Genomic DNA, 15,651 nt, shown 5'->3' on the forward strand with positions numbered 1-15,651 from the left:
ACACACACACACACACACACACACACACACACACACACACACACACACACACACTGTTTACCAGAGGTTACACTGATGTTTTTCTGAATTATTTTACTGCTCATAATACAAACTTCATTTCCACAAAAGCTGGGACGCTTTCTGAAAAGGTAATAAAACTGAAATCTGTCATTTGTTCACTTGAACCTTTATTAAAAAGACAGTATTTTTAAAGACAAACTTAATTCTATTTGTTAAATATGAACACATTTAGAAACAGTTGCCTGCAACATGCTTAAAAAAGCTCAGACAGAGGCGTGTTTACCCCTGTGTTTCATCCCCTTTTTTTAATTAATAAGACGTTTTAATTGTTTGAGAATTAAAGATACTAATTGTTGCAGTTTTGCAAGTGAATTTTTTGCCCATTCTTAATGGATAAAAGACTTGAGGTGCTGAACAGTCCATGATCGCTGTCGTCTGATTCTCCTCTGTATGATGAGCCATACATTTAAGAGACAGATCTGGACTGCAGGCAGGCCAGTCAAGCACATACACTCTATGTGTACAAAGAATGAGCAGGTATTGTCCTGCTGAAATAGACGTAGAGTTTCTAATGGTTTTACAAACAATACAACCTGAGGGCTCAATGGTCACACTTATTCAGCAGTGGTTTTCCTTCTCTCTGAATCTTTTCATGATATTATGAACTGTAGATGGTGAAAGACTTGACATTTTTTACAATTTGGCACTGAGACGGTTTTCTCATGAAGTGTGGAACAATTTGGTGAACCACGACCCGTCCTTGCTTCCAAAGCTTTTAGTGAATGCTTCTTGTATCTTGATGACCTCGTCCTTTACCAGTTAACTGCTAACTGTGGAATCTTTCAGAACTGATTTACTTGTATAACCTTAGTCTTATTTTGCCCTCCTACTTTTCAAGTGTGTTTACAAAATACACAGGAAACTGGAGCCCCTGGAGGAAACCCACACAGACACGGGGAGAACATGCAAACTCCACACAGAAAGGACCGGGACCACCCCACCTGGGGATCGAACCAAGGACCTTCTTGCTGTAAGGCGACAGTGCTACCCACTGAGCCACGGTGCCGCCCCCTTTGGATAATTCTTATATTAAAATTGTGTGATCTGAGACTAAGTATCAAGTAATTTACAGCTGATCTACAGAACAGTTCTCCCAATCTTTTTTTTTTTTTTTTTCAAAATGAACTGAAAGCATTTAAACTGTTCAAGGATTAAATTATATAAAAAGCACAGATGATTTAGTGTGTTTAATGTGGTCTTGTGTTCTTTTCTGTGTGAACTCAACCATCAAGGTGCTTTACTGTATTAGAAGAACCTACATGGAAGGACTGCAAGAAAGAAAGTCGTCACTTAAAGCATGCTATACATCACTCGGATGTGTTGTGGTCTGATAAGCACAAAGTAGAGCACAAATTGATGTTCAAAAGTGGCCCAGTCAATGTCCTAATCTTAACCTCGTCTAACATCTGTGGCAAAAACTCATTATGGCTCTATTCCACCGTGCTAATAGACTTCCATCACTCCCCAACAAGGAACTGGCAAAGATTTAAAGCTCTATCATATTGTATATAAAAATGAGACTTGATCCAAAATACTATGTTACAGTAGCTGCAAAAGGTGTCTTAAACTAGTTCAGAACCACGGGATGATTAATTATAAATCGTAGCAATTTAAGGTCTAATAGATTTAATAGTTTTTTTTTGTGTTAATGAATAAAGTGTATCATTTGAAACTGTAATATCCTGGTTAAATGATAGAAATCCCAGGTAGTGACAATCATTTATGTGGAATAAAGCCTGAAGGTAAAGAAAATTAAAAGATAGAATGAAATAAGGCATCACACACTAAGGGTGAAAAAAATCTAATCAAAAATAAACCAAAAAAAGAAAAAAATCAAATTGCTCGTGATAATCCTCCTGGCATTTCAAAAAGTTCTGCTTTTATTTGTATTCGACCACAAACTTAGCCTTGAGGAACAAAATAACTGTCCAGCCTTCAAATGAGAAAGGCTTTATAAAACTAATAACATTTTCTCAAGACATCCTGGAGCTCTGAAAGCCAAAACTCAACAAAAAACTGTAATGAAAAGAAACATTCTGAACTTTGACTGGAGTGAAAGACGTTCTCAGGAAGAGTGGAGGACCTTTCCAAGCAAAAGAACTTAAATCATGTGGTGTCTTTCAACCAAGCTCTCTGAAAGCACTCATGCCTGCTGCCTTTGAATTGATCATTAATTTGCTAATGGTTTCTGAGAGCTCAGTCACAAAGTCAGATTTAAACTCTCTGAATACTACAACGTCTGGTCCGTGTGGTGTCGGCTCACTTTACTTTACTCAAATGAAACAATACAGAAGGCTGCTCCTCAGAGTCAAAGATTAGAAGATTACATACTACACCGAGGGTGTTTATTTCAAGAAATACTTTAATATGGAGAAAGCAGGATAAAAAATGATGAAAAAATGATAAAGTCTAGCAACCCTGCAAATTATATAGATCTGTTATCAACACCAGATGTTGTTCCTGATGCAACCCTACTGGACTGAAAGTACCCTGACAAGTGTATCTCCCGAAAGCTAGGCTTGTTTCAGGCACCCCCCAACCCCATGTTTCTTCTCATGAGGAAGCGGTTGGTTATCACAGAGAGCCACTCTGAACGTAGATATTTGCCGCCATGCATATTTGTGCCAATGCCTTGACCAAGTTGGAACAAAAGAAACTGTTAATTATGCATTGCTGTTAAATCTTTTTTTCAAGTGACCCTCAATTTCTCCATGATTTTTACCGTGAACCAGGCAACACAAACAATGCATCAGAACAAACTATTTTTAATTAATAAAAAAAAAAAAGTGGCAATCTGGTCCCACTGTGGTTTACAAGATGTAACGTAAAGCTTCCACCAGGGGGCGTTTATGTACACGTTGATTTTGTGTTTAGGTGCCTGTTAAAATTCGTTTATTACATCATTATTATGTTTCATTGCTACCGATTATTTTTTTGCTCGTGACCCTTGGACCCTTGAGTTATGATTCGCCATGTAGCCAAAAATTGGCAGTAAGTAATACGACAGTTTAAAAAAGTGTGTGCTAATAGGTCAGTAGTACAGATGATTATCAAAAAATCACTTTTAACACTAAATTACAGGCAAAGTAATATAACCCAGTGGTAAACATGTAAACATGCTCCTGTACCTGAAAGGCTTTCCACAATTCCACAGGATTTTGGTATAGGTTTGGGGGATTTGTGCACATTCAGTTAAAAGAGCATTTGTGAGGTGAGGCACTAATGTTGAGAAGACCTGATTCACAATCAATGTTCTAATTTAATTGATCCCAAGGATGTTGAGCCAAACGTGCAGCGATGAGCTACAACAGGTGACCAGCAAAAAGTGATTTGGCGTAATCAGACTACGAAGGAAAAAATGAGTGTCTCGGGTTGGAAATGAAGGGGGGTAAAGTCCAGTGATACTTTATTGAGTAAGACATTGTAGGACACGAGGGACAGGAGCATGGCGAATGGGGTTTTGTCATGGAAGAGTTCAGACTAGGGAAACAAATTGTTCCGCTAACCGTTGCTAACATTATCACACAAGTGTGACAAGCACATTCATTTCCCATGGATTCCGCCTCCTAAGGTTGTGTGTTCTGATAAATAGATGTGGTCTAAGAATTATTATATGACCTACATACAGCGAGATGGGAATGTGAGTGTTAGTACACGTCCAGTGCATACAGTACCCACTAAGCTACACGACAGTGGTAGCCTACTGGCTAGAACTTTGGGCTATTATTTAACAGGTTGAATAATAATAGTTGGGCTAATATTTAAACTCAGTTCGTTGTTCCACATCCATCCGTCATATTTGTAATTTTCTTTTTAAAAAAGAAAACTTGTGCCACACTGAATGCTGGGATTGCCTTCAGTGCTAAGGAAGCATTAGATGCTCCCTCGTTACTCAGTCAGATTATCGCTTAGAATTAAGGCATCTTAGTAGGCAGCATTTTAGAGTATCTAAGTATCTATCTTTAGACATGCCTTCTTCTCAGGAGCGTGTGTAGAATGATGTCAAATGCATCTATGTAGAGAGATCACTAGGTTTACGGACAGACCCTGTGTGTTTATAGACCTCGCATAGTGCAAAGGGGCACAGTCATGCTGGAATAGAAAAGGACCTTCACCAAACTGTTGACAGCATACAATTTCGTTAGCAATGAGTGTAGCTAAAAGACCTGAACTCCACATACGTTTTGCCATGTAGTGTATATTTCTCCGAACAGAAACCTGGGAGTCTTAATGCCACGTGCAGCACGATTAACCACATATTTCCTCAACACTAGTTCCTGCTTCTTCCAGCATATGTGCTTCATTCATGGGTAATCAGTACCTCATCCCTGCTCTCATAACAGACTAGGCTAATTAAAAAAAACGACACTAAAAAGGCAGCTCCGATGCTCGTAAAGTCGTCTGGGGTGGCAAAACAGCACGGCACAGAAATGAATCACCTGTGAAAATGATGGAACTGCAAAATAATGAGGCCAGAATGAGTTTGGATTAGCAGCATTGATGACTAATATACCTCAGCAATGATCCTCTGATCTGTAAACAATTGTGGAGTTTGGGGGAAAATCAGGGCTTGCAAGGGAGACTTGTTGAATGAGTGGGTGGGTGAGAGTGTGTGTGGGATTTCAAGCAACCCAGAATTTGTCCATGATTTTTAATGTGACTCAGACAACACACATAATGCATTTTACTCTGTGGTTTACAAGATATAACATAAAACCTCCATAATACATATAGTAATAAATAATGAAACGAATGAAACATGCAGATGGCGGGGTCAGAATTTGGCATAAACCACATGAATCCATATGTCATGCTGAGAGCTGCTAAGGAAACAGTACAGAGAAACTGCAACAAACGCCAGAACTGGATTTCACATTTGAGCGACTGAGAAAGAAGCGTAAAGCGAAAACAAAGTCCCCAGATAAATACGGAAAACTTTTAACGTAGTGCAACCACGTAGCTTACTGCATTCGTGTTCAAGTGCCTCACGTTTACTAGTTAATTTGCACTATGAGGCGTCCTAGCAATCCTACGGCAATTTAGTTTGTTTATTAGGATTTTAACGTCATGTTTTACACTTTGGTTACAGTCATGACAGGAACGGTAGTTACTCATTACACAAGATTCATCAGTTCACAAAGTTATATCGAACACAGTCTCCAATCCACCTCACCTGCACGTCTTTGAACTGTGGGAGAAAACCGGAGCACCCGGAGGAAACCCACATGGACACAAACTCCACACAGAAAGGACTCGGACCGCCCCAACTTGGGATCGAACCCAGGACCTTCTAGCTGTGAAACGACAGTGCTACCCACTTAGCCACCGTGCCGCCCCCTATGGCAATTCAGTTAGCGATCGGTTAGTCAAAATGTCCAAAGTGTAAATCAGCTAAAAACATGATTTGGGTCACTGAGTTTTGAAAACTCCCAACCAATTCTGTGGACCCAGGGGGCCCCCAGGGGGGGGAGGGGGGTGTCATCGCTGGATTGTCGCTGGATGTTTTAGGTTGACATTCAACTTTTAAGATAGCTGTGCCTTATATTGTAGCTTTTATTTATTCTATTATTCAATTTATGAGTGTTATTTAAGGACTGCAGTGAAATGGTGGCACTTTTCTTTTAAAAACCTTTAAAAATCTGTGATTTCTGAAAAACGAGGTCCATGAAATTAAGCAAATTTTCCAGTAAATTTAACAAGACCCTAATGATTGGTGTCTGCAGTAGCAATTGTCAGTTTTAGTTTCCTATTGCAATTTATTTGGAAGATGCATCATCAATGGTGGAAGCGAAGAGCAAAAGTTCCATCCAGCCTGGTTTCAATCTAGCAGTAGGGGATGTGTAAGTACCCAGAGACTTCCACAGTTATGTGTTCCAGTGATGAAAAATGAATAAGTGAAACAAGCCTGTTCTCAGATTGGCTGCTGTGGGGAGTGTTGGATTGGTGTTGCCGTGACTGTGTGATTTCTCGGAGAACGGCGGCGTTCGGTCGCCATCCACAGAAAAGCGTATTCAGGCCGTGAACTGTTGCCTGCTGCCTGTTGCTAGGCTACACAGAGAGAATGAAACATCAAACATGTATCGAGTAAGCGAGTACCGGGGTGCGAAAGCATAAAGCGTGCTCATGAAAGGCAAACCTCCTGATGCGCTCATTTTTAACAAATAGGTGAAGGAAGCACCGTTCAGCACCTGCGCTGACATCTGAGTTATTTTGTCGCATCCTGAGTCTCTCAAAAAGAAATCTTCACTAACACAGCACAGCAGAACACTATAGTAGGTTTTTCAAAACTACATTTAAAAGCGTGTCTGAGAAATATTAAGTAGAACGCAGGTTTAGCCCAGGTACTGCACTGGTAAAATCATGTTTTTCATGATTTATACCATACTGCATGGTAAATAAGCATGTCCATTATGGCTGAACAATGGCCTTTTGATTTGGTACACAATAGTGGACAAACTGAACAAGCAGAGGTCCAGATTTATCATCACAGGATTGTTTAAAAAGACATGTAAAATATAAATAACACAAACTGATTTACTGTGTTTAAAGGCCGTGCTGTTCATGTTGCATAGTGAAGTGGCCATTGTCAGGCTAAGACTGGACGACTGAAGCTGAGAAAAGTCCACCTTTGTGGCTTAGCTCGAATCAATCATTTTATCAGCCAAATATGACCTACGTACCAAGAATTTGTCTTTGTGAATTAGTCCGTGTGCATCTTTACATGACGAAAAGGTCAACAGTTGGGGCGCCCAGGTGTCACAGTGGGATAACCCACTAGCACACCAGCACTGAGATTCTGAGCTCCCAGGTTCGAATCTTGACTCTGCTACCGGTCGGCTGGGTGCCCTCTACCAGGCAAAATTGGCTAATGCCTGGTGGGAAAGACCGAAAGGGGTGTGGACCGGACTATCAATGCTGTGTAAGGACCTTGGTTGCCCAGGGTGCCTGTACAGAAGCACAGTGCAGTGACGCAGTGCAGAGACACACCGAAGTATGGGAGAACAAGAAAGGATGGGTGGACTGCGGACTGAAATGAGCAAATTAACATTGGTGGCATATATAAGACGCTTTTTATTCAAAGCGACTTACAATTATGACTGAACACAGTTTGATCAATTGAGGAATAAGGGCCTTGCTCAGGGGTCCAACAGTGGCAACTAGGTAGTGGTGTGGCTTGAACCAGCAACCTTCTGATCCTAGTCCAGTTCCTTAATTGCTAAGCTACCACTGCCCTAAAAGTAATTGTGCATTAAAAAGTGCAAATGTTTGTTTCCTGTGAGAATTATGATTACTTACTTTAACTTACAAAACCTTATAAAGGTTAACTTAGAAATACCTTATAAAATGTGTTGGACTTTCCCACGTTGCCAGTTTAATCTGTACATTTGACTAAAATTAAACAAACGCATAGTTTCAGTCCAGGAAATAAAATTACTTGCACGTTGTGTTACTGACGGATTCGAGTCACCTCACGTCTTGACCTGAACGTACAAAGAAAATGTTTAATATTTTCCCTCCAAATGTGTGACCAGGGGAGCGGAACACAGAGCCACGCTTTGGTTTAAAAAAAAAAAAGTAAAGCATTGGTGATAGTGGAGAGGCCATTTTCAGCATAATGACCCACCCTGTCATCTGTGTGTCATTTGCCCAGTGGCAACTCCATCATCCTCACACACAGCAGCATAAATACCCCTCATCAGGCAGATAAATGAAGCTGCCTCCTCATGCTTTACCTAAGGGCAACCATGCATAAGCTGGTACATACTGGTGAAAAAGCCCTGAGAAATATCTGGAGAAGAACTCAGTGTGTGGGGAAATGATGATGTCTACACTGACGTCTCTATTCATCTGTTTCTGGCATGTGACCAGGTCTGAGGTTTAGAACAATCTTCTAGTATTGGAACATAATACAAGCATGATAAGACTTGGACTGAATGTGTCAGCTTTTCTATATTCACAGAATCTATATCACTATCTATATTTGACCAAATACATTTATGTTGATATCTATCTACAGTATGTGAAGGAAGCTCTATGTCTATTTTAGCAGACAATTGTGGCTTTGTAGACATAGAGTACGTGTGCTTGACTGGCCTGCCTGCAGTCCAGATTTGTCTTCTTAGAAATGATATTTCCAAAAATATATACCCATCATGTAATAATGGAAACTGTTTAGTACCTGTGTGTATAGTATGCCATTTTCACCCCAGGCAGTCTTTTTTATTGGCATACACTACACTGAATTACCACCATGGAGGAAAACCGTGTTGTACAAATAAAGCTGCCTTGGCTGTGCTCTAAAAGCCGAGTGATTCTGACTACTGAGCTCCACATGCCCTAGAGGGAATATTGCAAAGCTTCAAGCTGTATTGGACATTGCTGATATGTATTTTTATCAAAGGCCAGAGAAAGCAAACTTCATGGCTGATAACCTTCTGTCTGCTTCAACAATTCCCACATGCCGGACTGGATTATTTTCCTTTGTGTTTGAATGGCAGGACTGACTGTAAACTAATCTGAGGTTAATACAAACATGGGTGATGCCCTCAGTTTCTTTATATGCACACAATCTAGAATCAATATCTACAGTATATATGACCCAATATATTTATTACACTTGTCTTAATTTCCTTCAGGATCATTAAAATATCTGTCTGTCTGTCTGTCTGTCTGTCTATCTATCTATCTGTCAGTCAGTGTATCTATCTATCTGTCTGTATGTCTGTCTGTCTATCGGTCTATCTATCTGTCCGTCCGTCCGTCCATCCATCCATTCATTCATCCATCCATCTGTCAGTCTGCCTGTCTATCAATCTATCCATCCATCCATCTATCCGTCCTTCCGTCTATCTATCTATCTATCTATCTATCTATCTATCTATCTATCTATCTATCTATCTATCTATCTATCTATCTATCTATCTATCTATCTATCTATCTATATGTCTGTCTGTCTATCTATCTGTCTGTATGTCTGTCTGTGTCTGTCTATCCGTCCATCCATTTGCTCATCTGTCTATCTGTCTGTCTATCTATCTATCTATCGATTTGTCTGTCCATCTATACATCCATCCGTCTGTTTGTCTGTCTGGCTAACTATTTATCTGTCTATCTGAACATCACTTACTAAATTACTAGTCTCAATTTACTACAAATTTGGGTCCACTGGGTATATCTTTGTTTTTCAACATAACTGGTACCATTCCTAACATTAACAAGCTTTACTTCTGTTGGTTACAAACCCTAGGCTGGCTACTTCTAGATGTTGACCTTCTGGATCCTTTAAAAGATTCCAAATAGATTTTTTTCCTGCCACCTTTCTAAGCTGGGCACCGAACATTTAGAGTTGTCCTATGTGGGCATGTAAATCAAGATTGCAACTTTAAGGTTGGCAGGTTTTTTCTAAGTAAAGCTGTTGGGGCGCATATTTTTATAGCTCCAAGCTGCAGTTTCAACCCTTTTCCATGGCATGGCTGCACTGGTTTTCCTTCCTTTGTTGGTGGAAAATGGTTTTATTTGGAATGTTAATGCAAGGTAAAGACCGATAACTCTCCACTTATTAATCCACACAGAAAATAAAAACCTTTTGCAGATAGAATAAACCTTGGTCACACGGATCCCTGACGTTCCTCTCTATACGACGTCTAATCCAAATTTGATGCTCCTGCCTACTGAATGTTTAAAGCAAAAGCTTTTTATTTTTTTAACACATACTTGTGTTTAACAGGTATTTGTACGCAGAGCACTTTGTATTTAGCAATTTATTTTGCATTATACATGATAATTATGCAGAAATGGCACAGCCACGTACAGGCGTTTTAGCGAGACATTACAAGATAATTTATTTGATGTTTTGGAAGGCAGGCACCTCTCTATCCTTTATTGCTTTTGCCAGTTCATCAAAAATTCATTATGGTGTTAAGTTCACTGGACCAAACAATGATATATTTGGCTTTGTTCTCCCAGCTAAGCAGCATTTTGTATGTAGAATAAAAAGAGCTTCTTCCATTTGACTGTCACTGCAAAGAAAGCTGTATTTGTTACCTGGAAAAGGTTCTGAAAATCAGTTCAATGTGCCCGTTTCTGACTTGTGAACAACCACAGTGTGCTTTTTGTACACAGTTCTCCAGACTCTCCAAGTCTAATAGGTGCAGTCAAAACTAGCCCTGACTTTTTCATTGGGTCATTGGGTGATCTGATTATGTCTTTTACCTTCTTGGTGTTTAATTGGTGTAAACATGCAAACATACACACACTCGAACAAATGAAAACATGCCACACAGGAAACACGAGGCACAAACAGACAGGACGATGCAGACAGGTGAGATGAAACTAGAACCCTGAAGCTGAAATAGGGATACGGTACCTTGAGCAGCATCAGGGTTGATGGTGGTAGTAGTATGTGAGGGGGTTGTGGCGAGAACATCTAGATGGGAAACAAAATGAACACACACACACACACACACACACACAAACACAAAAGACAAAGTGTGAAAAAAGATAAACAACTGAAGTCTTTCTAATACAGAGAAATCGAACAGAACATAAATTTGCCCCCTTTTGTAGCAGAAAGATTAATTTAACAATCTGAAACAAGCTGGTTAATTCAGTCTTTAAGGTCACATGTTCCTGCCTTCTGGATTAATTCATTAATCAAACTAATTGGCTCTTGTAGGACAGTTTGCCTTCAGGTTTCTTTTTTGTGAATAACTAAGCATTCCAGACTTTTACAGCCTTCTTATTAAGGGGATTAAAAATACTCCGGCTCTGGTTAAAAAATAATTAAAAAACGTGTCTTGGGAAGGAAGGGGGGTCATCTTAACCCTGTAACAGGGCACTGAGACACTGTCACAAGTAATACAAGGAAAAGGTGTGTTTCTCTGTATGTGTTAAAGCATTTCCTAAATCAATGGCTGGCTGAAAGGCAGTGACAGGAAGCTTAACACATGCCGGATTAGGAGTGAACTAGTTTGTGGCACCGCCCGGCCAGCAAGGGTGTTGTGCATGTGGCTTAGTTCATGGCTTAGTTTATTAGTGCAATGACCTATTGGCTATGTCTAAATCGGAGAAAAATTTAAGGGGGTGTATGCCAATAAATAAGTCACCTTGATGGCAGCATGCAACAATGGTTTTCTGAAGTGCTCCCAAGCCCATGTGGCTACAGTTTGTCATGCAATGCCGTCTAAGAACTTAAGGCTCACACACATTGAACAGTGTTTTCTGGCTTTGCCCTACACAGACTGCAATCCTTTCAGATTCCCAGAATCTTCTCACAATATTATGAACAGTAGATGGTAAAAGACGAGATGAAAGTAGATGCAATCTTACACTGTGAAACGTTCTTTTTTTTTGAAGTTTGAAACTCATCATTGATTCCCTCACGTGTTACCAATTCACCTGCTTATTTACGACCGCTGTAAGTTAAATATTCTATTTTTTTTTTGCTCTTATTTTGTCCCTATCCCAACTTTTTTGGAATGTGTTGCAGATCAAATTCTAAATGTGTTTCTATTTACAAAATACAATGAAGCTGATCTGTGAAAACATTGGAAATCTGGTTTTTCTGAGAATTAGCAAATCACAAGTCCCAGCTGTTTTGAAAATAGGGTTTGTACATTTTCATGAAAAAGTGAAACCTAAAAGTACTACAGACGCAACCCCTGATGGTACCACTCCATAAACAAGCAAAGGTATACTATAAATATTAGAATACTATAATAAATACTATTATTTGTGTTCCCTATCTGCCATGCTATTCAGTATGCAGTATAAAGTTTTGGACACAGTCGTTCATCATTTTGTGCTCTGCCTGTTTAAAGCATTGGATTAACTGAATTTGAAACTTAAACACATTTCTTCAGATTTGGTATTTGGTAGTATTCTGAAGTAGTACTAACGGACGTTTCCCAGCATGCAGTCCAGCACAGGTCCAAAGCCTGGTGCATGATCTACAAGGCAGCATTACATTTCACACAACCCACAAAATCACACCACATAATGCAGTGATGCTTTTATAAATCACTTTAGGTATCGAGCTGTGGATGGACAAGCCAGTCCGCTATCTGCCCATCATTCCCAATATTGTTTTTACCACAGACATGCAAACCCTTTACTGGGGGGAAAAATCACAGTGGACAAAATTGTCTCTCTGGCTCCGGCTCTTTATTCATCGATTTCCATCAAAAGACCCCAGTATGGATCCAAACACTTCCAACTAATGATAAAACATCAACGATGGCATTGAGCTGGGAGCCCAGGTTATAATATTTTTGGGAATTTCATGCGGCTAGTGGCACAGCTGCAGGCAGGTATTGAAAATGTCAGCGTCTTGTGCTGGAAATTGTGTATGCACCGACGCTCTGAATAGGATGTGGCATGCATAATAGTCAAGCAAACAGGAATATTCAACAGGCAGTTTGCAGGCCAGCTGACTCTCGGCTCATCGTGCTGAATGCTGAAAAATAAACGTGTTCCAGAGGAGAGGTGCAATATTTTCCACAGCCTGTAGAGATAAAAACACTTAATTCCAGTCTACTGGAGGTTTGTCACAAATCGCTTCCTTATCTTGTGCATCATTTGTCACCTGTTTTGCCCCACAAAGACTAGTTACACATTTTATACAGAAAAAGCACAAGCGTTAATATGGCATTTATGCCCTTGGCATCTGTAATAGTCTCCTAGATTCTTCACACAAAGTTTTGAAGTGTGTTTGAAGGAATTTAGGCTCTTTCAATTTAACAAGCATTTGTAAGCTCGAGCTTGGTTTTTAGGGGGGTTTTGTTTTTAATTATTGATAATGTATGGCTACATGAGCATGAATGTCAGTGGTGCGACCGGCCTGGTCATGAGCTCTATTAGCAAGACACAATGAGGAATCACCTCCATGCCGTGCACAGGGGAAGTTATTGCATCTAACATTTAATGCAAATTGCAAAGGAGAAATTTTACAACGAAGCAAAAATAGTAAAGGATGCAACTAAGTACGCGACTAAAGGAAATGCAACTTTATTGCTAGTGCACAAGAGACCAGTTCAGCACAACATGGACACCAGTAAAGCATTAAAAATAAGAATTCTCTTTTTCTTTATAATATTTTTTCAAGTGTTTTCAAGTGGTTTGTTGACGAATCATGATGTAGAAGAGCATTCACACACTGAGTCTGAATGGTGCTGATCTTTGTCCTCATGCTCTCTTGGAAACAGAACATTGTGTGTGAATGTGATTCACTTTTAGCTTCAGACAACATGCGTTATGATGTCTACAGTACACAGTTTAAGCAATTGGTGGTTAAGGGCCTTGTTCAAGGGCCCAACAGCAGTAACCTGGCAGTGGTGGGGCTTGAACCAGCGACCTTCTGATTACTAGTCCAGTAACTAGGCTACAACTGCCCAATAAAATAAATTAATACATTTACATTTTCGTCATTTAACAGATGCTTTTTTATCCAAAGTGACTTACAGTACTGTTACAGTATATTGTCTAAGCAATTGAGGTTCAAGGGCCCAACAGTGGCACCCTGACAGTGGTAACTTAACCACTAGGCTACAACTGCCTAAATACACTAATAATACATGAGCCTGATTTTATTGCACTTTTCCAGACAAAATTGACTGACAAATCAGAGCAAATACAATAAGTTTAGATGAAGGGATTAAAAAAGTAAACATGCAGTTAGCAGAGCCGGTTGATTAGCTTCATCATCGTCATGTGCTGGTGCTATTCCACTGTTCCTCTTGCACGAGGTCTGAGATAAGCAATATGCACTAATTAAGCTAGATCGTGTGATAAATGATGAAAAGCAATTCTGCTGTGAGCAACAGGTGTTTAGCTGCTCTCGTCTGATTGTTAAGCACTTTCGGCTGAGATGTGAAGCTTTTAATGTTATTAAATGCCTCAAACTCTTTATAAACCTTTATTTAAGGTTGCTCGGTGGGTAGCACTGTCGCCTTACAGCATCTGCTGTGCCCCTTTAGTATTTTAAAATGTTCTTGTCATTATTGGGGACTGTACAATCTAAAAATTATAATTTCACGTACTAAATTCATGAATCAGATGGAAAAGTTTTCTATTTATTTAGTACAAACATAACAATAGTTTTGATGCATTTTGTCTCTTTTGCTCCTAGTTCAGCATAGCCAATTTGTCTCCTGCTGCTGGGGACCCTGATCGTGTCAGAGGAGGGTGCATTCGCCCACCGGTCCACCGACTGAGGCCAGTCTTGCGCATGGAGAGTCACGCGCTGATCTCCGTGTTCCTCCACTTCTGTATAGGCAGCTCGGGCTACTAACCAAAGTCCTAACACAGCGTCAAAGTACCAGTCCACCATTTTTTTGTCTGGTCTTGTCCTACCCAGCAGACTTGGTGGCCAGTTTTGACTGCTGCAGGCACTAACCTAGTGGTTAAGTTACTGGACTAGTAATCAGAAGGTCGCTGGTTCAAGCCGTACCACTGCCAGGGTGCCACTGTTGGGCCCTTGAACCTCAATTGCTTAGACAATATACTGTAACAGTACTGTAAGTCACTTTAGATAAAAAAGCGTCTGCTAAATGACGAAAATGTAAATGTATTAATTTATTTTATTGGCACTATGCACTACATGGTCAAAAGATTATGCCCATGGTTTTGGAACGCTTCATTTAGACCTAAGTTAATTTCAATATTTATGATAATTAACCACCAGTTCAATTTGACAAACTAACACTGGCTAAATTAAATTAGCTGGCTGTTAACACTGGTGAGTGGCATTTCGATTGACCGATATGAGGTGATCAAGGTACTGCCCTTCAACAGACCGCTGCTCATGGACCCAGTGTGTACATCTATCATCACTTCTATAAAAAACAGTCGATCTGAATGACGTGTTTCTGTGCAGCTTGAGTATCTTGGATTAAAAGGTCAAAGCTGATAACGTACCGTACACATACAGGATGTAGTCATCGTAAGCTTCTCCCACCAGGTTGGACGCCACGCAGCGGTAGGTTCCGTTATAGGTCTTGTTGAGGTTCTCGATGAGGAGATCTGAACCTGTGATCACGGCATGTGAGGGAACATCATCGTCCACTTTGAACCAGTTAATTCGATGTGGCCTGTAAAACAGCGATGACACGTCAAACAAATCTAACCAAGTAATAATAAAAATGGATTTGTTAGAATTTTGGTCTGAGCCATGTTTCTATTCATATTTGTATCATTTTAAAAACTGAATTCCTGATTTTGTTGGGATATATACGCCGCCTTTCACAAGTATTCATCCATCTCGGCCTTTTTAACACATTATGAAGAAGTCTAAGTGAAAACCTAGACTTTAATCTGACTGAGAATTTGTGGCACTTCTTGAAAATTGCTTTTCACCAAATGTCTCCATCCAATTTAGGACATCTTGAGCAATTTCGCTACAATAAAAGAGAAAAATCTGTGTCCAAATGTGCAGATAGATACAGTAGATGGCTGGACTTTATCACCGAGGGAAAATTCTGGTACTACAGTATCACATAAATAAAATGACATTATGTACATGTAAGTAACATCAATGCAAAAAAACAACTATAAAAGACCTAAACATTTACACAT

The 15,651-nt window shown here is 39.8% G+C and overlaps 1 protein-coding gene across 1 annotated transcript in view; it reads right to left on the bottom strand.

The window, feature by feature from the left end:
* The window catches only part of cadm1b (cell adhesion molecule 1b), a 124,947-nt gene that overhangs the window by 7,021 nt on the left and 102,275 nt on the right, over positions 1-15,651 (bottom strand). Inside the window, exons 8-9 of the mRNA XM_063016771.1 lie at positions 14,995-15,167; positions 10,448-10,507 (exon numbers count right to left, since the gene is read on the bottom strand). Of these exons, the coding sequence (XP_062872841.1) occupies positions 10,448-10,507; positions 14,995-15,167 (233 nt within the window). The remainder of the gene's footprint in view (positions 1-10,447; positions 10,508-14,994; positions 15,168-15,651) is intronic.

Source organism: Trichomycterus rosablanca, chromosome 20 (assembly GCF_030014385.1).
Source record: "Trichomycterus rosablanca isolate fTriRos1 chromosome 20, fTriRos1.hap1, whole genome shotgun sequence".
NCBI lineage: Eukaryota > Metazoa > Chordata > Actinopteri > Siluriformes > Trichomycteridae > Trichomycterus > Trichomycterus rosablanca.